At 35.0% G+C, this 27,977-nt stretch overlaps 1 protein-coding gene across 8 annotated transcripts; it reads left to right on the top strand.

Moving 5' to 3' along the window:
• The first annotated feature begins 68 nt into the window (after positions 1-68).
• RBM39 (RNA binding motif protein 39) lies at positions 69-26,350 on the top strand. Of its 8 annotated transcripts, XM_060397743.1 has the most exons (18): positions 985-1,050; positions 1,277-1,349; positions 2,802-2,851; positions 6,001-6,076; positions 7,189-7,380; positions 9,860-9,925; positions 10,022-10,075; positions 12,242-12,359; positions 12,662-12,814; positions 14,656-14,793; positions 16,795-16,860; positions 17,685-17,889; positions 18,441-18,518; positions 22,181-22,231; positions 24,384-24,465; positions 24,862-24,967; positions 25,218-25,296; positions 25,392-26,350. In XM_060397743.1, the coding sequence occupies exons 3-18, from the start codon at positions 2,833-2,835 to the stop codon at positions 25,490-25,492; spliced, it is 1,584 nt and encodes a 527-aa protein (XP_060253726.1). In that variant the 5' UTR covers positions 985-1,050; positions 1,277-1,349; positions 2,802-2,832; the 3' UTR covers positions 25,493-26,350. The 8 variants fall into 8 exon arrangements, with proteins under 8 accessions (XP_012044520.2, XP_012044519.2, XP_060253725.1 ...); XM_012189130.4 differs by lacking the exons at positions 1,277-1,349; positions 6,001-6,076 and adding an exon at positions 69-363 and having other exon boundaries at positions 987-1,050; positions 7,186-7,380; positions 22,199-22,231; XM_012189129.4 differs by lacking the exons at positions 1,277-1,349; positions 6,001-6,076 and adding an exon at positions 69-363 and having other exon boundaries at positions 987-1,050; positions 7,186-7,380.
• The last annotated feature ends 1,627 nt before the right edge of the window (positions 26,351-27,977 follow it).

Raw genomic sequence — 27,977 nt, 5'->3', positions numbered from 1 at the left:
GCTGCTTCTCGCGAGAGCCCGTGCTGAGGGCTCTGTGAGGCCCCGTGTGTTTGTGTGTGTGTATGTGTGTTGGTGAATGTGAGTACGGGGAAGCTGCGGCCGCCATTTCAGAGAGCTTGCCGACACTGTCGCAGGGGTGGATCCTGAGCTGCCGAAGCCGCCGTCCTGAACTCCCGCGCGGGCTCCTCTAATCCCATTGTCTCTTTTAGATTCGCTTGGGCCTGTCCGCTCTCTGAGCCCGAAATTCGGGCTGGGTGGTACCGCGGCCTGGGCCTAGCGGCTTAACAGTAGCAACAGCGGCGGCAGCCACAGCCCCCCTCTTTCTGAATACGAGCACCGCAGGGACCCGGGAAGCCCGCACAGGTGAGGAGGCATCGCGGACCCGCGTATTTTCCGGGCTTTTTTGAGGTTTGGTTCTTTTCTGGGTTGAGGGGCACTCCTTAGGCGATTTTAAGCGACCGGGCTGGGGGCGGGTGGGGGGGTAGATTTTTTTAGAAATCGTCGTCTTTTCGACGACCGCGCCCTTTTCCGATCGAATGTGTTTCAGGGTTTTCGGGTGGCGTGGGCTCTAGAGAGGCTTCGGGTAGATGGCGACCTGTCCCTTCGAGGCCCGGGCCGACCGCGACCTCCCAACATGGCGCCAGCCGAACGCTGCCATGGCACACAACCCCTCCCAGCCGAGGGAGTTTCCCTTTGCCCCTAAAATGGCAGCGCGGGGTTTTGCGCGAAAGCGGCGCTTTGGCTCGAGATTCTCGGGTTCTGTTTTTTGAGGCGCTGTAGGCTTTTTAAAAATAGAGTACTTAATCTGTCTAGCGTGTTTGATGTTGGGGACATTTTAGGTTTAATTGCCAAGCCTACTAAAATGGTCCCGTTTTAGTCATTCCGTGGGACCTCTCTGAGGTTTTGGAATATGTCTGGTAAAAAGGAAATTTAGCACAATTTAAAATTGTTTACTCACCAAATTTTCATTTTTGCTTTTTACCTAGTCGTTTAGAGAAAATGGCAGACGATATTGATATTGAAGCAATGCTTGAGGCTCCTTACAAGAAGGTGAGAAAAAACAAGTCGGTGAGGTGTATCTATTTCTTAATTTAGCATTATTCACGAAACTACTGCTGAAATGTAAACTAACCTCCCCGGAGCCCTCTTGATTTACCTTATCAGAGATGCATTACATGTAACTTACAAAAGTAAATATATGCTATTGATGTAATAATATTGTGCAGTAGTTTCACTTCAGCGTGATGAATAAATGCCCATCTATCTCTCTTTGTAGACTTGCCTAACGATATCTCACCTCTACTCCCATGAATTCACCTTTGATTCCAGTGTGAACTGTCAATCATAAGGTAGTAATTGAGTGACTTATCGCTGTACCGTGGTCCCCTAGGTAAAATGACTCAACTAAGAATTACCAGCTCCAGTTTGGTATAGCAAAAAGGTGAATGTAGTGGTTTGGGAAAACAGCAGGGGTCCAAGAATAATAAAGCATAACCAGTCTATGGCAAGCAAATCTTTAAATAAGACAAGTCTTACAAGAAGAAATGGGTGAGATTTAAAATTTATCCTATACATAAGACTGGTAATAGTAAATATTAAAACAGGCAGGTGATGATCTGCTGCTCAGTTAAAAATTACTAAAATTCTTGGATCCCTGAACAGAAAAAATTTCTTAAAGCAAAAGAGGCAATATCACAACTTAGAGTCACTTGATGACTGTTTAACTGTTCTCCATATTGTTTTATTTTTAATTCGTCCCTGCCATAATATTTCACACTAAAAACTACAAAGGAGTTATTTTGGCTAATAACGTAGATCCATTTCAGTATCACCGTAAAAGTAAAGTGTCTTTTCATTCTTTGACCACCAGTTGGTGGTGAAAATAGCAGTATGCATGCGTTATCACTGATGTCACAAACTGTAAGCTTTGTAAGTTAGCACTTATACTCTATATTCCTATAGCTGATGTGATCAAACTTGAAAAGAAACATTTCGCTAAACCTTTTAAAAATAATACATTTGTTTTGGAGTGTATAGCTCGACCATGTGGTACCAATTTGGATGAATTCTTTAAAGCTTTGAATAGTGTACTTAGTTTGTAATACTTAGACTCTTGAAGCTCTACTTTCTATTTTAATGTTAAGATTCTGTCTTAGTTTAACATGGATGTAATTCCATGTGAACAGGTATGGAAGTAGGACTGGTGGATTATTAATTGACTTTCTTGGGTTCTTGGGAGTCAACATTACTAAAGCAGTGTGAATCCCTGTTTGCTTCAGGGCGAGATGTGTGACAGAGGTGGCATCAAGCTCTTACAGTCCCAACCCTCCAACGGAAATGGGCGAAGATCTCAGGAATGGCATCGGTCACAGGAAATCGATAGTGGCTGGCTGCTAGCATGGCCACTTGGGGCTTAGGCAGAAATAGAGCCATGGTACTGATCAAAGGGGCCATAGCACATGGAATAAAACTCAAAACAGGACTTCATTCATGTTTTATAGAAATTCTATTTAACCACTTCAACACTGTAAATCTGGATAACTTAATATCTAACTATATAAGAAAATTTAACATGTTAATATGCATTTTTATTTTTGTATCTTGATGACTTAATTTGTAAGCAACAAAGTGGTTAAACATACATCCATCTAAATTTTTTTATAGCCTTCCATGTTAAACTGTAAATAAGTAATTAGTTTTAAAATTGTTTTGTATTTTCTTATTCCTATTCCCTTTACCCTTTGACAACTTGAAATGTTACCACTTCGTCCTCATGATGTTCTTCTATCAACCCTGCTTAGGATGAGAACAAGTTGAGCAGTGCTAACGGCCATGAAGAACGTAGCAAAAAGTAAGTTTCAAGAAGGGACCTGGGTTGGGGGGAGGTGCTGTACATGATTGAGACTTTCAGTTGAACCCTTGTGGTCAAAGCATTACACCTAGGCTCTCTCCTGAAGCTTTTCTTTGCCTGTTTTAGAAAAGTGGGTTCTTTTGGGAAGAGACACTATTTGAGGATGTAAAACTATGGACTCTTTCCTTAGATTTCAGGAATTGGTGTCATTGGACACCTTCCCCTCCAAGTCCATCCATGACAATCTGGATGAGTTCTTATATTCAAACTTGTCTAAAATTTGTTAACTTTGGCTTAATGTTTATTACTTAATGTCATCAATAAAGCTATTATATCCACTGAAGATGGGTTAGAAAGAAGGTGATAACTGTGGGAAATGTGTTTTGCCCTAAACTACTGAAGGAGTCAGAGCTGTGAATTACTCATACTCCTTGGTGCTTTAAGATTCTTTTTGTAATAATGTTACAGCATACGTTAGTACTTCTTAATGTTCTTACATGGCTTTCATTGTCTTAAGCTTTTTAAACTCCGATAGTTAATAGAATGGAATTTCAGAAAATTATGCATGTTATTTGCAAATAACTAACCCTTAATAGGAACTCGTTGACAGATGAGTACAGAATACAGTGTTAAAGGAGTCTAAATAACGGTATAAACTAAATGCACTTTATAAGATTTGATCCTATTGAGTTTTCTTTAGCTCTAAAGTATATGATATTAGCATGACTTTTCTATATCATAAGCATTGAGATGTTTTATTAGCTTTTGTGATGTCATTCAAATGTTTTGTTACATTCATGCCCTCATAATACCTAACAAAAAATGATGGTAATGTGAGTCACTTACTTGATTCTTTTTGGCTCTTCCAAGAGCTCAAAGTGTTTCATAATATACCATCTCAATATCTCACAAGAAGTTTGTAAGGTAGGTTAATAAAATTTCATAAAATAGTTGAGATTGAAAAAAAAAAGTTGAAATTGTCTAGACTGGATTGTTCAAGCTTTGCTGCACCAGTATTCTTACCCCCTAGAGTATTGTAGGAATTGATCAAAATGGTAAAATTTGTAGGATATTTCCTATATTTTTTCTGCATGGGTGGGAGCCTGTTATCGCTCTTCACTAATCACATGTTATGGGTATTGAGTTGGGTTTAGTCTTGAATTGTTTGAGGCAGTCAGCCAACCAATCATTGCATGGTTTAGTGTCCTTTAATTTTATACTTTTTACCAAAGTATGTTTTCTAATAGTTCTGATTTGCAGTTCTGCAATTAAAAGGTAGAAAGGGGTATCCATATAAATTGAAATTATCCAGTCTCTAGATAACATGCCTAGTGAACCAATAAAGATCTCGTCTGTAATGAAGACATTGGTAGTGCACATGCTTTCTTTGTTGTACCATCTTTAGATGTCTTACTACTAATACCATCTTTACCTGTTTATCTTCCTGCAAGTAAAGAGTATCAAACTTTTACCAGGGATGAGCATCAAGCTCTCAATGACTGGTGCTTAGTGGCTTTCATATAAAGCGTGAAGTCTTACAAGACTAAATGGAAGAATGGACAATTTTCTTTAATTGGCCATCGGAGTCTTTGTTTAAGGGAAGAATATTTACAAAACTTCAACTGTCATCTGGTTTCTTTTTAAATGTACAAATTATTTCTGTAAGACTTCTCATCCTCAGTTGAAGCTGACACCCTTGTTTTTCCTGAAGGGAATTACTCTTTCAAATTAATTTGAAAGTTATTTAGAAAAAAATTTTTGTTTAGTTATAAATCATAAAACAGAATGTCCAGTGCATTAGTCTTCAGTGTGAATAAATTAAGTCTCTTAACCAAAGGAAGGTGCCATGTTGCCAAATTTTTCACTCTGAAACTTCATTGTACTTTAAAAGCCATTGGGTATTGGGATGTAGTTTTAAGGTAGTAACAAAATGCACATTCTGAGAAATTGAGAGTTGACTGACTAGTAAATGTTTTCTTCTAAAAAACAGTATAATTCTTAGTACATACACTCAATTGATTTCAGGTAATAAGCTTAACACAAATTGTTTATCTATTAGTCTTTCTGAAAAGCTATATCCCTGAACTTGGCAAGACCTCAAAGTTTTATACCTTTTTAAGTACCTGAGCTTGCCTTTGTGGGAGTATTATTAGTATAACCAGTTTTGCAAAGTCTCAACCAGCATCCATTCAGCTCTTTTGGAATTACTCAAAAAGGATTAAAAAAGAAAAAAAATGACACAGTTGAAATATATTGGCTACTGTGGTGTGGATTATCTATAAATTTTGGAATAAATGACTTTTCTATTTTTTTTCTTATTTTCCAGAGTACTTTGCATTTAATATTTAGATCTTCTTACATGGAAGAGGTCAAATCCAGTTATAGCAAAACACCTTTACAGCAGAGACCATATAACCAAAAAGTCCAAAGGCCCAGCCCAGTGGACCATTTACTTCAATGATGTTCAGTACAAAATTCCACTGCCACTAAAGACTTTGGAAAGTCCCTTTTAAGTTGTAACAGGATTTGACTATTAGTGTGGAGTTTGATAACCCTTCTTCAGTTAACTTAATAAATGTTCTTTGAAGCTTCATTATATTGTAGAGAAGTATTCTGCTTTCTTGCACCCTTAAATTTTTGTCTGGGCTTTCATAAAGAGGATTATATTTCTGAATGTCTTAGTATGTTGCTGTCTTTTTACCTGTCTGGGGTTGCCTTCAGATGTGCGTGGGGGCTCATTTATGAAAAGTCCTAGGAAGACCTTAAGTTGAAATTAGCTCTTCAATTTTTGAGTCCTTTTCCTTTGGCATAATAAATTTTGGGCCTAAAAAGAGGTAAATTGGAAGGTTGGCTGCCTCTCTGCAATGGGCCATCTATGAGCAGAGCAAATCTTTGTCCTTTTTGTGAGGGATGGAGTGTTAACTTTGTCCCCTACTTGATAATATTTAGGATTTTTGATAGCTATCTCACAGAATTCTTTAAGAGAGAGTTTCAGGTTTTTAGGCAACAAAAATGGAATGTTATCTGTTGCCCTTCTGGGCATTGCTTTGATAACGTCTATAAAAGTAATGAGTGTAGCCTAATTTTCTGTCATGTGCTACCTAGCATATACATTTCTGACAGTCAGGTGGATTATCTTGAAATTTTAGACAAAGTTTCTGCCTCCTTGGAAAGCTCTACATCTCCTTGTGATTGGAGTGTGGGTTTCAAGATTCCAGAAGGTGGGTGTCTTCATTTTCTATTTTCAATGCACTCTAAGATGACCTGCTTTACAGGATCTCTGAGGCAGACTTCAGTTGCTCGTTGTGCTAAGCTTGCTTTGCTAAGGACTAAACAGTTAAATTTCCAAATGATGTAGTTGTCACAATGTTTAATCTTTTTGCCACTACAAAATGGATAAGTTTAAGTGGATAAGTTTAATTTGAAATGTCGTTCAATTTATATTGAAATATCTGAAGGCACCTCTAAAATTTAGGTGATGACAGAGGTATGAAATAGATGGGTGGTATGCTGTGAGGAATACAGAAATGAACAGGAAAAGATAATACTGACTGGCTTTTTTACCTTTCAGAGTTTGAAAATTTATAAAGATTTATAAAGGTGTTGATTCTTGTTGATTGTATCCCACAGGCTTGTATAAACTGGCATAAAAATGGCATGCTCCAGTATCTGGTGTACTTACTGTAACTTTAAAAAGAAATTATTTGAAATGGTCACGTTAAAGTCTAGGAGTGTCAGAGTGCATTTTACTGTGTTAATTTGTTGTTTATCATTATATGTAACAATTTTGCCCATGAACTCCAAAATAGTGATGGCCCTTTGAAAGTATAAAATACTCATATGTGCAGATTGGGTCAAAATAGGCTTTACTTAAGAGAAATTAGTGGGTTAACGACAATTTTTATGTATGATCCAGCACTAATACTTGATGTAAAAGTATTCTGTTAACTTTGACTCATATTTTGTGGATTACAGTAATACTTGGCCAGTTACATGATCGGACTTCCTGTTTAAAAGTTCAGATTTTGATTTATACCTACCAGCAAGTCCTCTCCTTGTTAAAGCTATAGCTGACTCAAGAAATACCATTACAGTATCTTTCTCTCTCTCAAATGATTCATTATCAGCTGACTGCTGATTTTCAGTAGTAGAAGGCAAAGGTGGGGTGTTGTTTATCTTACCTTGGAATTATTTTTCCATAAGTGATTGTTATGTATCATTGTATGATAGGGAAAATAGCAAAATAATTTTACAAAAATGTTTCTGACCATAAAGGGAAGTATATTTTGGCAGATTCTTAAATCAGCAAGATGATGGTGAGTTTTTTTCCTCAGGAGGAAAAAAAGCAAGAGCAGAAGTCGTAGTCATGAACGAAAAAGAAGCAAAAGTAAGGAACGGAAGCGAAGTAGAGATAGAGAAAGGAAAAAGAGCAAAAGCCGTGAAAGGAAGCGAAGTAGAAGCAAAGAAAGGAGACGGAGCCGATCAAGAAGTCGAGATCGCAGATTCAGAGGCCGCTACAGAAGTCCTTAGTATGTAACTATAATTATGATGATACTGGTTTGAGAGATTTCTCTGGGTATCCAGATAGCAATGTAACCAGAGTGATTTGAATTGTGGAATTTTATTTTTCACTATTAGGATTTTGGCATCAAAAAATCCAGTAGAAAAATACAGTGTGGACAGATAATACTGGTTTTACTAGGCATACAGAACATTTTCTGTTACTGCCATCTAAAAGTATTTTAACTGTGTGCCATTCCAAACTAGACTAAAGCACTAAAGTGCTTTTAAAAAAAGATTTGATATTCTAGTGCCAAATATGTGAAAGCTTAAAGTCTGTGAGCTATTAACAGTATTCTTTACTGAACATAAGTTATTTAAAAATTTTAAACTCAGTTGGATACAAATTATAAATATATATAATTAGTCACATACGTAATTAGTTAGCAATCTTGTCTGGCTGTTCTCAGCTGAAATGACAAACTAATTGTGAATTTTGTGTATGCTTTTTTATATTAGTGGGAGGATGCTCATCACACATCTTAAAGGTATTCTAATAGCGAGAATGCAGTAAAAGTGGTCTTGAAGGTTAAAGCACTGTGGAAATTTGGATGTGGTTATTTGAACCAGTTGGAAATGTTTCATTATAGTTATTTTTTTAAAAAGCTAAGTTGTACTAATGACTTTGGAAAGAGCCTTACAACTGTTAAGCAGGGATTGAATCTTAACAGTCCCTAGTGCTTTATGATGTTCTCATTAATAAATACATTGTTGTAAGCAATGGATTATATTAAAATTGTTTTAATTGAATTTGAATTCAAAGAGTCCTGGATCAGAGCCTTGGCTTCTTTACTTGGTTAAGAAGGATTCTTAAGCTTTAGTTTTCTTAAAGAAGGAGATGTAACTACTGACATAAGCTTTGAATGAGAAGAGGATGTAAATTAAAACACCCACAATACTTAGTGCTATTGGTGAAATGTTTTGGTATTACTTGAAGCAGATAAAGTTAGAGTTCTGATTCTGGTTCTTCAATGAAAAGGATTCCACTCCTTGTTCTCCAAGGTCCTCTTAGCTGATTATTTTACAAACTTTGTAACAGTTAAAAAAGGACCACAGTGGTGTTTTAAGTACTCTTTTGGGAAAATACTTTGCTTTTTGTCCAGTTTATCAAAATTTACTTCATTCTTTTTTACCAGAATGAACTTAATATTGGGGAAGATAAATAATTCTGAATAATGTTATTTCTCATCAGTGATGGATACTTAAAAGTCAGCCTGTGATTCTGGTCTGACTTCAAATTGACTTGGTTCTTAATGTTTGGTTTCAGGTGATTTTTAACTACCAAGGCAGTAATTGGAACTTTTACAATTAAAGGGGAAAGAAGGAAAATAGCTTATAGACTTACTTAACCAGTAAATGTATGTTCTTAATTGTCACTTTTAGTGTGATTTGCAAAGGACCTGTTTAATACAATTTTATTTGGGACTTCTTGGGTGTAATAGGTACATGTAGAGTCCATGACAACAAATCTCAGTGTGAATTGAGGGCCACCATATATTTTCATTTTGCTACCCATCTGGTAAAGGATAGCAGGATGAGCACTAAGAGACATCTGATCTGACCTTTCAAATTAGTTTGGTCTTTCAAAATAAAAGGGCCATAAAATACTGGGCCTTTTTAAAGTGTTTCAAATTACAGAGTAAAGCTTTGAAAACACACTTTTAATGTAATCAAGTCCTGAAAAAAAAATTTTCCTGAGGGGTTGATGAACTTCCTTCACATCTTTAGTACTGACTGTTTTGTCACTAAGAACTGAAGTGTATGACATGCTTAAATATGCTTATATGCAGTTTTGGAGACTTAACTGTCAAGTGGAAAAATTGGAATTGAATGTAAAGAATTAGTCCCCTATTTTTTAAAAGAGGCTTCTCAAGGGAATTCCCTGACAGTCCAGTAGTTAGGACTGTGCACTTTAACTGCCTATGGCCTGGGTTCAGTTCCTGGACAGGGAACCATGATCCCACAAACCATGCAGCATGGCAAAAAAAGTTACTCAAAACATGAATATTGTATATGTATGTATATATAAACATGTATATTCCTGAGGAAGGATCTGCAGAGATACACACCAAGTTGTTAATTATACTTACTCCTGGTGTGAGGGAAGTTCAGGATAATTTTCACTATATGTGCTTCCCCCAACCCCCAAACCTCAGGAATGTATTCATAAATATGTAATCAAAGAAAACTAGACTGAAAATTTAAGCATTTTCAGAATATTAAAAATTTTGAGGCTGTAATCTTTGGTCTTGGCACCTCTCAGTGGTCCAGGATGGATAACTGTAAGAACAGTTTGCCTGGGATAGAGTTGAAAGTCTTATTTCCTCTTCATAATTGAGGTGGAAAACAAACAGCCTAAACAATGTTAAACTTGCTGGAGAGCGCATGAACGCGATCTTAGCAAGACCCTAACCCTGTAACTAGTGTAATTTTGTGTTTCCTTTTTAGCTCCGGACCAAAATTTAACAGTGCCATCCGAGGAAAGATTGGGTTGCCTCATAGCATCAAATTAAGGTTTTTAAACATACTTCTGAATTGTTTAAATTGTTTTTCAAGGAACTAATGTGGTGTACTTGTTTGGGTAACTTTTGAAATTTTTTAACTTTGCAGCAGACGACGTTCTCGAAGCAAAAGTCCATTCAGAAAAGACAAGAGCCCTGTGAGGTAATCGTCTTCATTTCTTTTTCTTTTGCATTTTTAGCTTTTGTAAAGTTTTTATAACTTATGCTACTGCAAAATTTAATGACATTCACTAACTTGGCTCATATTAAATCTTTATTTGGTTTACAGTCCTAGTGTTATTAATGTGAATTGCAAAGTTTTCAGTAACTTGTATCTAAGAAGAATGGAGCAAAAATGACCACTTTAATTGTAGATATTCCATGTGTTTTTATTGCTCTTTATGGTAACTAAAAATTTTTTAATGGTAGCTATTGGAAACTTCAGACTTGATTTACCTTTGGAAATAATGAGTTTTTGAAATAACTTCCTGTAGAAAAATGGTGAAAATAGTCATGAGTTTTATCATTTGGCTCCCTTTACTTGAGAGAAGTGTTTAATCCAAACTTTTAACTGAATTGACTTGTGCTTTTTACTGTTTTTGACTTTCTGTGAGGTATTTTTCTCGACTGACCTAATGCAGTCTACAGTTTTGGTTCAAGGACCATTTTGTTACATGGTAGCTTTGTTTTTTACTTCTGGTTTCCCTAAGTATCTTGTTATTTGGCATACAATGATTTTAAAGGGTTTCTATATCAAATATTGAGTGTTTACTCTTTTAATACTTAGTTTTCTCTTGTGAGAAGACTCATTTTTAGTTCTCATTCTTTGGATCTAGTCGGCTTTGTATCTGTTTTATAGTAACAGGTTTAAAATAACTGTAGATTTCCCAAGGGATATACCTGAGGTTTGTAGGTGGAGTGTTTCAAAAATACTTCCTGAAAATGTCAGAACATGGTTAAGAAAGAGCTTATTTATGCTTATATTTTTAAGGATTAAAACCTTAATCATAGTAAAATTTTTTAATAGATAATTTTAGTAGTGGACATTGTTATTTTTCTTGGACTTGATAAATTTCATCTACTATGTTCTTTTACTTTTCTCACTTATTGGGCATTTAAGTTTGCTCAGTAAATTTAGAAGTGTAAACATTTGTAAACATGAGTAAATTAAATCCCACTGTTACTTGTCTCCATACCTCCTGCTTTTTACTTTTGATTTGCTCATTGTTAGTGTCTCTATGCTATAAGAAGCATCAAGTATTTTTTTCAGGTACTGAATTTGTAGTCTTAGTAAGACCAGTCTAATCTAGTAAACCGCTACCTCACTATTCTGTAGGATATCTGAGTTTGTGAAATAAAATTCTTAAGAGTCAAAATCAGTTCAGTTCAGCCGCTCAGCTTTGTTCGACTCTTTGCGACCCCATGGACTGCATCACACCAGGCTTCCCTGTCCATCAACCTATCTGGAGCTTGCTCAAACTCATGCCCATCTAGTCGGTGATGCCATCCAACCATCTCATCCTCTGTCATCCCCTTCTCCCACCTTCAGTCTTTCCCAGAATCAGGGTCTTTTCCAGTGAGTCAGTTCTTTGCATCAAGTGGCCAAAGTGTTAGAGCTTCAGCATCAGTCCTTCTAATGAGTATTCAGGACTGATTTCCATTAGGATTGAATCTTTGACCTTGCAGTCCAAGGGACTTTCAAGAGTCTTCTCCAACACCACAGTTCAAAAGCATCAAAAAAAAAAAAAAAAGCCCTCAGCTTTCTTTATAGTCCAACTCATAAAGAATCAAAATAGTTTTCATTATCTGGGGTTTACTTTCAAGTTAACTGTGATTATGAAACTTAGTTTACTTTATGATTTCTTTTTGGGGAAACATCCTTTCTGCTAGTTTGGACCAGTTTAACATTTGTGTCTAGTCAGGGGTTATTAATTGTGAATGTCAAACTCTTGGGCTTCTGATTGGCCGTTTATTATGCTAGAGAGAATAACATTTGTAAGATTGAAAGACCAGTGGACTTTGGTCCTGATAATGTAAGATAATATCAGAAGAAACTTCAGAAACTCATTATGTTGAAGGCGTTTGGGTCACATTGAATTATTTTATGAGCATTTTATATATATAGTATATAATTTATATATTTATATATAAATATTATGTATAAATATATTTATATAGTTTATACTATATATATATGTAGTGAAAATGGGCTTGGGAGTAGTGACAGACTGGTTTTGGGAAAGTTTATTCTGTTTACTAAAAATATGTATTAAATGTTACTTTGGAAGAAGTTATAAAGTTAACTCTATACTCTTTATTCCTGTTTTAGGGAACCTATTGATAATCTCACTCCTGAGGAAAGAGATGCAAGGACTGTTTTCTGTATGCAGCTGGCAGCAAGAATTCGGCCAAGGGATTTGGAAGAGTTTTTCTCTACAGTTGGGAAGGTAATCTAAGCTTTATCTATGGAGCTAATTTAAGTAGAAGTTGCAAGCCACAGTTTAATAATTGTCAGTATGACAAATGAAAGGAGAAAAAAAATCTAAACCAAATTTGTTTGGTGGAATTTAGTTAGGGAATTTATTTTTATTTTTGGAAATTGATGTGTTGATAAATGAACCTACACATTTGCCTCTCTTTAATTGCTTCATAATATTGTTTATGTGCCTCTTGTCTTTTGAAATGATTATACTTATTGTGAATGGTTGGATAAACAGAACCCTGTGTTAAGTGTGTGTTTTCTTTTTAGGTTCGTGATGTGAGGATGATTTCTGACAGAAATTCAAGACGTTCCAAAGGAATTGCTTATGTGGAGTTTGTTGATGTTAGCTCAGTGCCTCTAGCAATAGGATTAACTGGTCAGCGGGTTTTAGGAGTGCCGATCATAGTACAAGCATCACAGGTGACTTCCTATTTAAGAATTCGAGCATTGATAGTGCTAGAAACCTCCCTTGAGCCTTATAAAATCACCTCTTACTACCTTGAGTTAGATGTTCTCAGGACAGCTTTAAAAACAAAAGCTGATTCCTTTGATATATTTGTATTCTCAAAATTCTCTTCTTCTGTCTTAATATAAGTTGTAAATATTTATTTCATGCTGAAGAATTGAACTTGTTTTAGAATTTTATTTTTGTGGTGACTACTTGGGGATAGAAGCATCTAAGAACATGTTTTCCCTTTTCTTTCAAATGGAATGTTTTTCACATTTTTAATAAATATATTTTCACAATTTTTATGAAATTCTAACATTTGAAAGCAAAATGTCTCAGACTAATTTTGAAAATGTCTTTTAAGATAATCCGAATTATAATTTAATTTCTCTTTGCTGATTCTTCACAGTAATTGAGCGTTGCCTTTGGAAAAATGAAATTAGGGTTAATGTTTTAGTTCATTTAGATGTGGAAAAATCGGAATACATCACTACTGAGTAATATGAAAATACTTTTAGGATTTATCATTAGTACCTATTTATACTAAGAAACAAGTTAGTTTCTGTGACTACCAGATAACTTAGCTTTCTAAAATGGAAAATATAGATCTTAAAGATCTTTTTTTGGCCTAATCGCATGGTTTGTGGAAAATCTACGTTCCCCAGCCAGGGATTGAACCTGGGCCCTGGCAGTGAAAACACCCAAATCCTAACTACTGGACCACCAGGGAATTCCCAAGGATTTTAATTTTCTGAGCAATATGAGATAACAGTATAGTTATGCTCATTCTTTTTCAGACCCCTGAAATAAGTACTTCACATAACTTCTGAAAAATCTGGTTGCTCATCAAAAGCTTTTAATATTTTATAGGTAGGCACAGGATTTAACCAAATCTGAAGTGAAATTGCAGTTTTCACTGTTAAACAAACTCAAAATTTGGTCAAATTACTACCGTCTTATCTAACGTTTTAGGAGTATGTAACATTGTTGAGTACCATTTGATTATAGATAAACAGTAGGAGCCCAGGGCTTTCCTGGTGGCTCAGATGGTAAATAATGTTGAGGAGCATGCTGTGGGTATCATTGTTCAGTTCATTTCATGTGACGGAGGACAAACCTTACAATAGTGTATACTTTGTCCTGGCGAAGCGCTGAGAAGAATCAAATTTATAAATGAGATTCTGAATTCATTTAATTTTAACCTCCTATGGTGCCCCAGTTTGTTAAAGGAGCTTGTGTTAGAATGTAAATTGAGAACTGTTTCGGACTTGATAGAAAAATGACTGCTGAATTGAATGGCTTGATAGAAAAATGACTGCTGAATTGAATGGTTTACTTAGTTTGATTTATATTGCAGAAGTTCTTTAAGATGGATTGCGAGTTGGTATACTGTATATTGAGTAACAGTGATCTTGAGAACACATTTTAGTAAATGAGTATATTTAGTTCCAGGAAGTAATCTTACATTTCTACATTTAGTACATCTGATACCAGGATGCTGCTTTATCAGTTTTATATATGCTCTTAAATCTAAATTTTTTTTTTTACTGGAAAATACAGTAAAATCTAAAATATTAATATAAAAATTTGGCTTTGGAACTATTTTAGGTGTACCATTCAGTCAGTGTCAGTACTGACAAGCATATGAGGTGGAATCATACAATATTTGTCCCTTTATGTATGACTTAACACTTAGCGTAATTTGGTATCAGTTGTCATTAAGCAAACCTAAGATGTGAGTGGGATTTACTATGTTCAAAATGGTACTTATTGATTGTAAATAGATGTGCCTTTTGTCTTATCTAACTTGTAGGCAGAAAAAAACAGAGCTGCAGCAATGGCAAACAATCTACAAAAGGGAAGTGCTGGACCTATGAGGCTTTATGTGGGCTCGTTGCACTTTAACATAACTGAAGATATGCTTCGAGGGATTTTTGAGCCATTTGGAAGGGTAAGTCTCAAAGTTTTAAGTGGATCCTAAATAGGTTCTTAAAACAAATGTAGCTGCATAATATATCTGCTTTGTGATGTTTCTAAGATACTAATGTTAAGATGGGAGGGAGTGGTTCTATTAGAATTTTTTAAAAGTCAACCTGAATGATAAAATGTACTGTACATTGGAGCAAGAGGTTTTTTCCCCCCTTGGTTTATTTTGGGATACTTTTCTTACTGAAAGTTTAGGAGTGTGTAATACAATTGTAGCATAGCACTATATAAGCTTCAGCTGTACAGTGCAATAATTTGACTTACATCATGAAATTAGTACTGTAATAGGTGCAGTGAACATCTATCATCTCATCCAGATACAATGTTAAAGAAATAGATAACAAAATTTTTTCTCTTGTGATGAGAACTCAGCCTTACTCTTTACTTACTCTAAGCTTTACTCTTGAGCCTTAGTTTATGACATACAGCTGTGTAAATAATCCGACATTGCATTTCTAGAACTTACAACTGGAAGTTTGTACCTTATGACTACTTTAGCTCTTCTCCACCCACACCTCTGTTAGCCACAAATGTAATGATATTTTTCCATGAGTTTGTTTTTGAAGTACAATTAAACTGCAGCACTATTTTCCTGGTGAACAGATTAGACTTTTTTGATATTTCTATATATTTATCAAAATAATCACCAGGATAAGTATAGTTCTCCTCATTTTAGAAGAATGTTTAGAATAAATGTTATCAGTAGGCTGTGGTGTGGTGGTGGTGGTGGATTAGTCACTAAGTTGTGTCTAACTCTTTGCGACCTCATAGACTGTAGCCCACCAGGCTCCTCTCCATGCGTGGAATTTCCCAGACAAAAATACTGGAGTGGGTTGCCATTTCCTTTTCCAGGGGATCCTCCCAACCCAGGAATTGAACCCACCTCTCTTATTTGGCAGGCGGATTCTTTACCACTGAACTACCTGGCTGATCTGGATTAAACTTTTTGTGTGGCCCATGAGTAAAAATCTCGGTTCCTGCTGTACTTTATCCGCTACTTAGTCTTTATTGCTTTGGGATATATATTTCATTGTTCTCTTGCTATCCCACTCAACTCCTTTGTGGTTTTGGGGAAAAAAAAAAAAAATGTGTTAGTCACTTAGTTGTGACTGACTCTTTGCGACTCCATGGACTGACTGTAGCCTGCCGGGGTACTCTGGCCATGGGATTCTCCAGGCAAGAATACTGGAATGGGTAGCCATTCCCATCTCAGGGAGATTGTCCTGACCCAGGTAGAGCCCTGGTCTCCTGCATTGCAGGCACGTTTTTTGCCACCTGAGACCAGGTAAAGCCTAAATTGGGAAACCCTAAATTAAGTGTTAATAATGAGAACATTTGGCTGTTGATTTTCGTGGGTAGTTTGTTTATTGGAAATATGGTAATTGTGCACAAATCATAATTACATCAATCATTACAAAACTAGTATGTTCTTGAAACAACAGATACATAAAAAAACATATGGGTGCTGTATTTTAAATTTTCATGCTTCCTCTGTGTGGCTCGCTTTGTGGCAATATTGTGATGTAACTACCTTCCTTTGTAATAACACAGTTCCCTCACTTAAGGTGAATAGTCACTGCTTTGTAGCAGATTCACAAAGTTGTACAAACTATCAACCACATCCAGTTGTTATTTTTATTTATTCCAACATTTTGGGCAGTTTATTATGTCTGGCATAATTGCATATTAATGTTTGGTATATTTTAGCATAATGTGAATGAAACATGTTGATATGGTTTTTTAACATATTCTCCAAAGAATTTCAGATTGTGTTTTTTCTTGGGAAAGATTAAGGTTGTTCCCCTGCTTAGTATGTTCCCAGGCCTCTAGAAAGAAGATACTCTGGGAGGGATTTTTATATGTTTTTGATTTCTTTCAGGGGGAGACATTTTAAAATTGTACTTCAAGAAATTTTTTGTCCCTTCTTTTCACTAGCATAAATAATAATTGTGGTTTTCATTTTTAGATTGAAAGTATCCAGCTCATGATGGATAGTGAAACAGGTCGATCCAAGGGATATGGATTTATTACGGTAAGCAGTTAACCATGATTAACATAATGACTTAAACTTTTTTTTTTATCTGAGTAGCATAGTGTAAAACTTAGTTATTCATAGTGGGGAAGGGATAAAGTTAATATTTTCAAAGTACTTTGCTATCTTCTTGTTTATGGACAGTTTGTTTAGCCAACTCCTCATGTAATTGAAAGCAATCACTTCTTCAGTTTGACTGGTGTGACCCAAGATGTTAGTTGCATTAAAGTCTTTTGGAATTTATTTTTACTTTTTATTATAGACATAATATGGTTTGACATACCATGACCAGGATTGCCTTAAGTAGCTGACCACTAAAACCCTGTTCTTGATAGGGTATGAAGTAGCAGCTGGAATAATTGTGAATGGAGGTGTCCTTTTAAAAGTAAACTCGTACTTTTAGTTAGTTCGTTTAGTTTGTACATTTGCAGTCCAATTACATGATAGCAATTTTTCAAATTCTCATTTATCCCTGGAAAGTACTGGAAACACATTTTTAGTTTAAAATATAAATACTTACACCATTGCCACCTTTATAGACAAAATTTTAAAAATAGAGATCCCAGATTTTATCAAGAAATTACAATTGGATCTTATATCCAAATTCAAGTAAAATTTAAACCTATTCTGTACTGATAGCAATCTGTTGCATTGATTGCTTTAGTTTACATTTAGGTTACATCAGTTACATTGTGTGACAAGCTTGAGCTTGTTACTCTTACCATCCTTCCAGATGTAATTATTGAATATACTAGCATTAATAAGTTGAGGTTTCTTTGCCTTACATATACGTAATTACCTTTATCCCTCTCTCAATTGTATAGTTTTCTGATTCAGAATGTGCCAAGAAAGCTTTGGAACAACTTAATGGATTTGAGCTAGCCGGAAGGCCCATGAAAGTTGGTCATGTTACTGAACGTACTGATGCTTCCAGTGCTAGCTCATTTTTGGACAGTGATGAACTGGAAAGGACTGGAATTGACTTGGGAACAACTGGTCGTCTCCAGTTAATGGCAAGACTTGCAGAGGGTAAGTTTATCCTACTGTTGTGAATATGGTAACGAGAAACATGACTGTGCAAACAACTGGAAAAGCATGCAGACAAATGGAAAATGATTTTTTCTTATTTTGAGGTTGACTGTTTCCTTGAACAGCACACATGGTTTCATAGGTGAAATCCTTTGCTTTTAAGTTGTAAAGTTCTAAGAATCTACTTTATAATGGTGCATTTTGAATGCCACAGTACATGTTATAGGATTCCTTTTGTTTTCTGTAATAATTAATGTCCTTATACTTTAGTTGCAGCGTTTACTCTATGTCCTGCTTGTACAGTTGGCCTTCTGTATCTGTAGGTTCAGTATCCTTGAGTACGGAGGGCAGACTGTACCACAACTCTTTATATATGGGATTTCAGCATTTGTGGAGTTTGACAACCAAGGGGATCCTGGAAACATTCTTACCCACCTGGCTACCAAAGGGCCGCTGTAATTTTTAAAAATTGACTTTGGTATTAAGTAATCAGAAAACTAGGATTTTCCACTCTTAACAAAGCAGGGGCATTAAAACCTATTCTTTTACAGGCACAGGTTTGCAGATCCCGCCAGCAGCACAGCAAGCTTTGCAAATGAGTGGCTCTTTGGCATTTGGTGCTGTGGCAGGTAGGAATTGAATCTTTTCTATTTGAAATCATTGTTTTTTTCACCTAATTCGAAAATTTTCCAAATTTTTGCATTTAAAAGGACTTACTGAGAATTCAATTCATCAAGTACTTTTTTAACTTATAAATTTCAAGAGTTAATGTAAGGAAATGGTGCTATAGGACAGACTTAGCTACTGATCATAATAAAATGTCAGGGTATTATTGAACCCTGCCTACCAGTTTGTTTTTAGTTGAAAGTGATGTAAATTGTTAAATCTTTAAATGTTCACTTTTGTTGAAAACCAGAAAGCTCCTATTATTTCAAAGGAAAAATGTTTTGTAATGTTTGAGATTAGAAAGTTTTATTTTAAAGGCCTTTAAATGAAGCTTTATTTTAAATAATTGAGTGCAGAGAAAACCGCTTTTCTAATTAGAACATAACTACAACTGACCCTTGAACCACATAGGTTTGAACTGCAAGGGTTATTTAGACATGTGCCTTTATTATTCAGTAGTAAATACTACTGCACTATATGGTTTGTGGTTGTTAAATCCATGATTTTGGAAGGACCAAGGATATGGAGAGCCAGATAAAAGTTACATATGTATTTTAAGCTACTCAGATGGTTGGTGTCCCTAATTCCTTAAATTTGAAGGCCAACTGTATTTTCAGATTTTCACTTACAGAATGAAGTTCCTGGAGTGGTGAGGGGAAGGAAGAGGGAGTCGAATTGATAGTTTGTTACAATTATGTAACGATGGGCTTAGCTTATGAACACTTTTTCTCTTTGTGGCTCAGTTACTTGAAATTAACCCAAATCTATTAGCTAAGATAGCATTAAATTTCATTATAAGACTTGCTTGCAGAATATATGAGAGTAAACCATGGTATTGGACTTCAGATGACAAACACTAAGAAAGTAAGGTGATTTTCAGTTACACATTGGTCCTATGATCTTATCTAGCTATAAAGTGAGACTCTGTCAATATGTAAAATATATAGGATCGTGATACCACATCTGAATATAGGGAAAGTTCCATGTGGTTGCTTCATGATTTCCATTTGAATTGAAAACCCATTAATTAAAGGAGACAAGATTATTTCTGCTTCTATATTATTATTTATTGTGGGCGCTTCTGTAGTTTCCTTTTTTTAGCTGAATATTTGAGAGCTTGTTTTTTCTTTAGCATCTCATGGTTCCTTTCAAACTGACTTAAATTTTGAAATCCAATAGGTAAAGTTCTTTAAACAACCATGCTAGTGTATCCACATAAGAAAATTGCAACTATTAAGCATTTCTGTAATTAAGAGTCAGTTGGTGACTCCAGGTTTTCCTGTATTGTTTTGACTTTTTGAACAAGTATTAGTCGTTTCATTTTTCTACAGTGAACATGTAGTCATTGAATGCCACCTAGTGTAATTGAAGATACTAAATAAACCCATCACTGCAGAAATACATCTCTGGTTTTCAGTTACTGTTTTCTGCAAACATGTGTCGTCCTATTGCTTCTCATTGTTAGGTCATTCTTTCAATAATTTAGAAAAATGCTTGATGATTTACCATAGTCTTGGTTTTTTGATAGAGGCTGATACCTTTAGGGATTTAATACAAAGACACACAATTCATTTTTAAACAATCTTATCTTATATCCTGGGTGCTGTATCAATTATATTGATTTGGTTTGTTAACACTATCTTTGCCTAATTATAGATTTTCTGTGTTGTGGACATTGTTACTTCCCTCAGTTCTTTCTGGTAAATGAAGAATGATTACACTTGGCTGGGCACATTTATTGTGTAGTCTACATTAAGGCTGATAATGCTAAACATCCATATGGGTTGCTTACAAATAGCCACGTAGTTACCTATTTGTTATATTCCCACTTTTTCCCTCCACTTTTTATTATTTATTGATGTGCTGTACTTAGTTGCTCAGTCATGTCCAACTCTTCGTGACCCTATGGACTGTATGTAGCCTGCCAGGCTCCTCTGTCCATAAGATTTTCCAGGCAAGAATATTGGAGTGGATTGCCATGCCCTCCTCCAGGGGATCTTCCCAATCTGGGGATTGAACCCTGGTCCCCCCTGCATTGCAGGTGGATTTTTTACCGGCTGAGCCATCAGGGAAGCTCATTGTTTATTGATAGATGATTCTGTTATCTTAGAAGTTCCAATAAATTGCTGTTCTGAATTAGTAATCACATATATGCATAACTGGGTATATTTCTCCTGACTGTCGTTAAAATCTTACACATTCAGTATTAAATCGCTGAATGTTAATGTATTTGAGGGCCTTGGCCTCCTAAGTTCTTTAAAGCTGTTTTTTGAAACCAAGAGTGGCCCATCACTATAGCAACATGTCTTTGTTCTGGAAGTTTAATAGCTATTTTCTAAGATAAGTTCTTATCTTTATGAAACCCATGCTTTTGTTTCCTAACTGGTTACAAATGACCTGAAGAATCATTTTTGAAATTTTGATTTACATACACTTAATATAGCATGGATTTCTGATGCTTATACATTTTTTCCCATTTTAGGAAAAAAAAAATTGTGTTAAAATTTAAAGTTTATTGACAATGTTCCTATGGTCATATCTTCAAGTTCCTTCAGTATATACCAGTTACATTTCTTCAACTCCCTGAGATGCCAAATTTGAGCACCTAGGACCCAGGTATTCTTACATCCCTATATGACTTGGGCTGCTGATCCCTTTTCATTTTTGCCCATGTTCTATGATTTTCTATACTCAGCAAGAAATCCAGATAGTAATAAAATATACAGTTGAATCACATGTTATTGAAAATTAGGTAACTGAATCCAGTTTCTTTGTTGTATTGTTTTAAACTTAAAAAGATAGCTTTAGATACTATGACATTTTGGTTACTATTCATACTTCTGTTTTCATTTGAAATTAAGAAAGCTGCAGCTTTCTCTTAATTTGCCTTCTCATGTAGAATTTTAATGATTATATATGAGAAACTATATTAGAAATCACTATTACGTTCACTTTTAATAGACTAGATGCTTAAATTTTTCTAGTAATACATAGATTACAGTACATCTAACTAAATTTCATTCATGCCTCATTAAATTTTCAAAATAGGCTAGGAAACCAGACCTAACAAAACTATCACCTTCTGGGCTGGACATGACAATTTAAAACTTAAAGGACTTAAAAAATAATATATACATGTGGTTAGAGTAGTGTCACTACTTATTGACTGTGTTTGATATTTACTGTTGCAGTATTTATTCTTTTACTAGTAACTTTTAAATGTAAAATGCTTACCGACACTGACAGAATAATAAAAAGTTGAATAACCCAAGTACTTGGAATTGAATTCTCAAGATCAGGGTTTTCATGCATTTTCTGACCGGTGTGCTTCCCTTTCCCCATTTCCCATTATTCCCAAATGAATAGTAATATAGTGGAATCCATTGAGATGTGAAAGAGTTATAGGACTAGGAAGAGAAAGGCATAAGTAAGTTTCCTAGGATAGGAGGAAAAGAAAAAGGCCCCAAAGCCTTGTCAATGAGGAATGGGGAAGGAGGTTTGGCTGCCAGGTTTTACTATAAGTTTGTTTTGATAAACCCTGCTACCATAGTCCTCTTTTATTAATGCTCTCCTGACATTTACCCTGTTAGTTGAGGCTCTTCATTGTTCCTGCACTGAGCTGTAGAATTCTCTTTTGTTATAGATTTGCAAACAAGACTTTCCCAACAGACTGAAGGTGAGTTGAGTTTTTTTATTTGTTTTTTGTTTGTTTGTTTTTGAAGTGGATATAAATATAGTATAAGACATAGTTGTGTGTATACATGTATCATTATTATTGTAGTTTCTTTTTGGCCCAATTTTGTCAGAATGACATACAGTGTCATTAACCATAATCTTTCTGGTAATTCATACAAATACGGCCTAGTAGGCATCATTACAGTTACATGGATAAAGGTGGTAAATGTCTGTGCCTTTTTTTTTTTTTTTGCTGTAACTTGCTTAAGAGTTTTTTTCAGCTTTGTATGCTTATCTTTGTGTTCTGATTATAAGTTTTATATAGATACAGACAATGAAACTTGTCATTTAAGTAGACGGGGAGTCTGAATTTATTAAGATCAGGAAAAAAATCACTGACAGGATGCAATTTCCTGTTGACTCCCAATTTTGAATGTAATCTTTACAATTATCTAGTATCATTTAAAGAATGAGAGTTTTAATTTTGTTGCATCATTTGTTGTTATTCCATTATTATAAACAGTACCAAGCAATGAGAAGATTATCCAGAACTAAGTTGCATGCAGATTTCAGAGATTGAAACAGTTTATAAAATAACCTATTTTTTTCTTGGTCTTTAATTATCAAGTAAATTCTGCCATTTTATAGAGCATTCTATTGCAGTGATTTGGTATCTTACAGGATATACTTTAAAGTCTTCTGAGTAAATCTGTATTATAAAGGTCTATCCTTATTACTTGACAGTCAGGAATTGAATGTGTATCTTTACTTTTTTGGCAAATGAGACAATTGTATTCAATCTTTTTTCCTAACAGATTTTTGAAAGTAGAACTGGTGGATTTTCCTTAGCTATATATTTCTATGCTGAATTCATTGTGTTCTGCATTCATCTAGGCTGAGCTGGAATATTTACATCATACATTTTCTAATATTTTTCAGTATTGATAGTTTATAATGACCTTGTAGTATTTTTTCCAAGCATACTACTTTGTTTTACGATAAGGTACACAGTGGGCTTCATTTTTTTTTTTTTTTTTTTTTGTAATACAGGCACACTTGCATCTTTAAATTTCTCTAGTAGAATTTGATGTTATTTCAGCATTTTTCTTTTCATAGTTTTACTAAAGAAATACTTGTTTATCAAAATAAAGTATAAAGAAGTGAAAAGCATTTGTTATTCTACCAGAAATTTTTATGATGTATCCATGCACAGCCGTAATTTTTATTCATTGGAATATTTCTGATACTTCTCAGGTTATTGTTCATTTTAAGTACCATAATTTCTAATGTACTGTTTTATCCGTAGCTTTGTTTATTGTTGTTATGTATTGGAATGAAATTTGATCAAATATTATGATTACGGTGAGTTCTGTATCAGTTACTGGTAATGTTTCTTAAGTCACGTAAAAGCAATGGAGCAAATGTCTTGGAAAACGCTGTCACTTCAAAATTAAAACCAATATTGGTTTAAATTTGCTCCTAAATACTAGTATCAGTAGTTTGTGTTTTTTTTAAATTTTTGACAGTGATTATGATAGATAGATACGTTACTCTTTTTAGTGTTTCAAGACTGAGATTTTGTTGTGGTAGGTTTTATAGTCCCAGGATATTAAATCTTCAATAATCTTTAAATACTTGGATGATTTTTATATTATTTTTTAAATGTCATCCTTTCTTATAATGGTTGTATATTTATAAGAAAATATGTGACAATATATTCTTGGGCAGATAACCTAAAAAAATTTTTGTTTAGATTTAGTCAGGATTTTAAAGATTGTGTTTTCATCACCCCCTGAGTATAAACTCTTAACAATCAGTACTATTTCCTTGATCTGTATTGGTATTTGTCTAACTGAATGAATATTTGCTACACTTGAGGTTTAATTTCCCTTATAAAGATAAAACTCCCAATTTATTCAAGATCAGTTATCTCAAATACAAAGTTGCCTCTGCTTTCTGGCAACTAAAATAGAATATTGTTATATATGTTGATATTTGATAGCATTATCAAATATGGGGAATAAGTAAATGAACTGATGGCCCTATTTTCACTTGGGTCCAGTGGTTATATTTGGTTTTGTTTTATTCATAGGGATATACTCTGATGCATTTTCCATGAAACTAATTTCTGTTTTTTTGGGTGTTTTTTTTAGCTTCAGCATTAGCTGCAGCTGCCTCTGTTCAACCTCTGGCAACACAATGTTTCCAACTCTCTAACATGTTTAATCCTCAAACGTAAGTAATTTATCTGTAACTTGTCTAAGTTAATATTTAGGGTGTTTCAACATATTTCATAGTTCAAGTATTGCTACAATTCTGGTCATTTTACTGCCGTTATTTTCCTTGAATGTGTTAGTAAGGTTGGAATTCAGTTGAAAACTTTGCAGTTTTCCGTTTATACCTAGTAGTTTTTCTCTGAAGTTTGTATCAGTATTTAATTTGTATTGACAGGATAGTGTTCCTAATTCTGTGAAATGATAAGCTTGGTATAAGTATCTTTTGAAAGATGTCAGTTAACCATTTTAAAAGGCCCATGATTTTTTAAATACAGATTTTTTAAATAGATTAGAATATATATTGTATCATTTCATCAGTTTGAGTTGTTCTAATGGACTTACTATTTTGTTACAGAGAAGAAGAAGTTGGATGGGATACAGAGATTAAAGACGATGTGATTGAAGAATGTAATAAACATGGAGGAGTTATTCATATTTATGTTGACAAAAATTCAGCTCAGGTATTTTAACTGTTAGTTTCTTGTGTCTAATTTTCAAACATACTTGGGTCGTGGTTTTTCCTTAAAGGAGATAGTAACATGGCTAGTTTTGTGGATAATAAACTATTTTCAGTAAATTTCTAGGTACATATTAACTAGTGGAGCAATTATATGGTTATAGAGCAGTTTTTGTACAGTCAATTTGAATAATCCTGTTGGTATCCATGTTGTATATATCACAGCACGTTAAATATTTTTTGTTGTATTTTAGGGCAATGTGTATGTGAAGTGCCCATCAATTGCTGCAGCCATTGCTGCTGTCAATGCGTTGCATGGCAGGTGGTTTGCGGGTGAGTTTGACTTTTTTTCTGAGTGATTTTTTTTTTTTTTTGGACGATCTAATCTAAGTGAAGATGCTAATCAACGTATCTATTTCTTTCAACAGGTAAAATGATAACAGCAGCATATGTACCTCTTCCAACTTATCACAACCTCTTCCCTGATTCTATGACGGCAACACAACTACTGGTTCCAAGTAGACGATGAAGGAAAATATAGTCCTTTATGTACATAGCTTTTTTTCTTTCTTGAGAATTCATCTTGAGTTATCTTTTATTTAGATAAAAAATAAAGAGGCAAGGGTCTACTGTCATTTGTATACAATTCCTGTTACCTTGGAAAAATAAAAATGTTAACAGGAATGCAGTGTGCTCATTCTCCCTAACTAGCAAATCCCACTGTATACAAAGCTGTTCTCTTGTTCTGCCTTTTAAATGTACATGTAGAAAATTACATTAAGGATCTATAGGAATAGTTGTAGGGGAACAAATGTGCTTAAGACATAAAAAGGCAGACAGGGATGTAATATTTTTAATGTTTCAGAAGCCTAACTTTTTACACAGCAGTTACATTTCACTAATGTTGATATTTGGTTAATGGTTTAGCAGAGGTTTCTGGAATACCTAGTTTATGGAAATTCAAGACAGCTAAACGGGCTGTTTAACATGTCGTCTTGCATCCTGATCAATTGGCAAGAAAAGGTTTCAAAAATACATTTCTGGATGGTATCTTTTCAATTAATGTATCTGTAAAAGTTTCTTTGTAAATATTATGTGTTCTGGTGTGTCTTAAGATTCCAAACAAAATGATCCCTGCATTTCCTCAAGATGTTTAGTGACAGTCTGGTAAGCAGAGCAGTCTGAGCAAGAAATAGGAAATGCAGAAATAGGTTTTGTCTGGTTGCATATAATCTTTGCTCTTTTTAAGCTCTGTGAGCTCTGAAATATATTTTTGGGTTACTTCAGTGTGTTTGACAAGACAGCTTGATATTTCTATCAAACAAATGACTTTCATATTGCAACAATCTTTGTAAGAACCACTCAAATAAAATTCTCTTAAAAAGGCCATAAGAAATCTTCATTTTTGAGACGTTTTAAAGTCATAGAAACTTGGAAATTACAATAGCCTATTAGTTTCTTTGACTTTTTCAGTTGATTCTTCAGAACTTAATTGAAACTGTTGTCCTCAAGTTGTCCCTCTACATTCCTCTATGAGTTTTAATACACTTGTTATTTAGGATATTGTATAAAATTTGAGGGATTTATGATACAAAGAAAACCCAAACAGGTTTGCTTAGGCCTCAACCCCTGGGCATTAAGTTTCTGTGTTGTTTGCGCATTTAAGTGCAGTTTTGGATTTAATTTCACTTGGGCAGCAACCCTTCCCAATTCATGCTCTGAACTCTGCTTCAAGTTTTTGTATCTAAATCGAATCTTTGCTACTCCTAATTACTCCTTCCAATATGGATTTCCTCACCTGATTTCTAAACCCTTAAAATTGTTAGGGATGAAGGACAAGTATTACAAATTTAGTCTGTATCAAGATTAATTGGTTTGACTTTGGAGGCATCACAGTTTTATACCACCGCATTTGAAGGATGTTTGTAATTTCAATTATTTAACCTGGAGAAAAAACTCGAAGATAATCTTTACTTTTGAACACGGAGCAGCAGTTTTTGGGTGGCAGAGACTTACATGACAACTCCCCCCCCACCCCAAACTATCAGTATCTTTGTAATTAAAGATTTTGTTCTTGAATCAAGTACTAGCAGGTTTCTTTCTAGGAAACTGGGCCAGCAAAGGTAACTTCAGGTATTTAATCTCATGAAAACAGTTAACTACCATATTTTGTTGGTTTTTTTGTTTTTTTTTTGGCTGTGCAATGAGGCATCTTAGTTCTGGACCAGGGAGGGATTGAGCCTATGCCCTGACTGGGAGTGTGGAGTCTTAACCACACAACCAGGGTAGTCCCACCATTTTCTTAAATTCTTGAGGGGCAACTTAGTATCAAGGAATATGTTGCCTGTACAGGTGAGAAGCACTTCTCATAATGGAGAAACTACCTTAACCAGTTAAAAGGAAGGAGAGTCAGCTGATAAGTTTCATCCTCATTGATGATTGGTTAGAAAATCATCTGAGATGAAGCTGTGTGAGCTGTGTGCCAAGTTGCTTAAGTCGTGGCTGGCTGCAAACTCATGCCTCTGTCCGTGGGATTCTCCAGGCAAGAGTAGGGTAGTGGGTTGCTAGGCCCTCCTCCAGGGGCTATTCCCAACCCAGGGACGGAACCCGGCCTCCTGCATTAGCAGGTGGATTCTTGACTGCTAGTGCCATCTGAAGTTGCAAGGCTACAAAAGTGGTTTGAATTTGTTCTTTTTCTGATCAACTCATCTGAAGACAATATTTGGGTATACAAGGTAATAGCACTGGAAATAAGGCTGGTTAATGTAGTGTGACCTTGAGGAAATGTAGATTTAACATTTTAAAGGAGAGAAACTAATAGCATCAACCTTAAAGGGCTGAATAATAAGGATTTCCAAGAAGCTATGAACAGTCTTAACGCATGATAAATCATTCCGAGTTTGGATTAACAGAAAGCTCTTGTGAAACAAGAAACCGAACCTCAGCCCACCTCCAAAGATCTTTAAGCAAGCTGGGTAATTGGCTGTGAGGAAAAAATGCTTCTAAACAGAAAC

This window comes from Ovis aries, chromosome 13 (assembly GCF_016772045.2).
Source record: "Ovis aries strain OAR_USU_Benz2616 breed Rambouillet chromosome 13, ARS-UI_Ramb_v3.0, whole genome shotgun sequence".
NCBI classification, from domain to species: Eukaryota; Metazoa; Chordata; class Mammalia; order Artiodactyla; family Bovidae; genus Ovis; species Ovis aries.
This window is presented reverse-complemented; position numbering and strand designations above follow the sequence as displayed.

Bases quoted from the DNA above. Each gene is read 5' to 3' on its own strand.
- RBM39 (XM_012189129.4), top strand. From the start codon at position 1,000: ATGGCAGACGATATTGATATTGAAGCAATGCTTGAGGCTCCTTACAAG. The intron at 7,381-9,859 runs GTATGTAACTAT...TTTCCTTTTTAG, and splicing joins GGCCGCTACAGAAGTCCTTA to CTCCGGACCAAAATTTAACA. The intron at 12,360-12,661 runs GTAATCTAAGCT...TTTTCTTTTTAG, and splicing joins TTTTCTCTACAGTTGGGAAG to GTTCGTGATGTGAGGATGAT.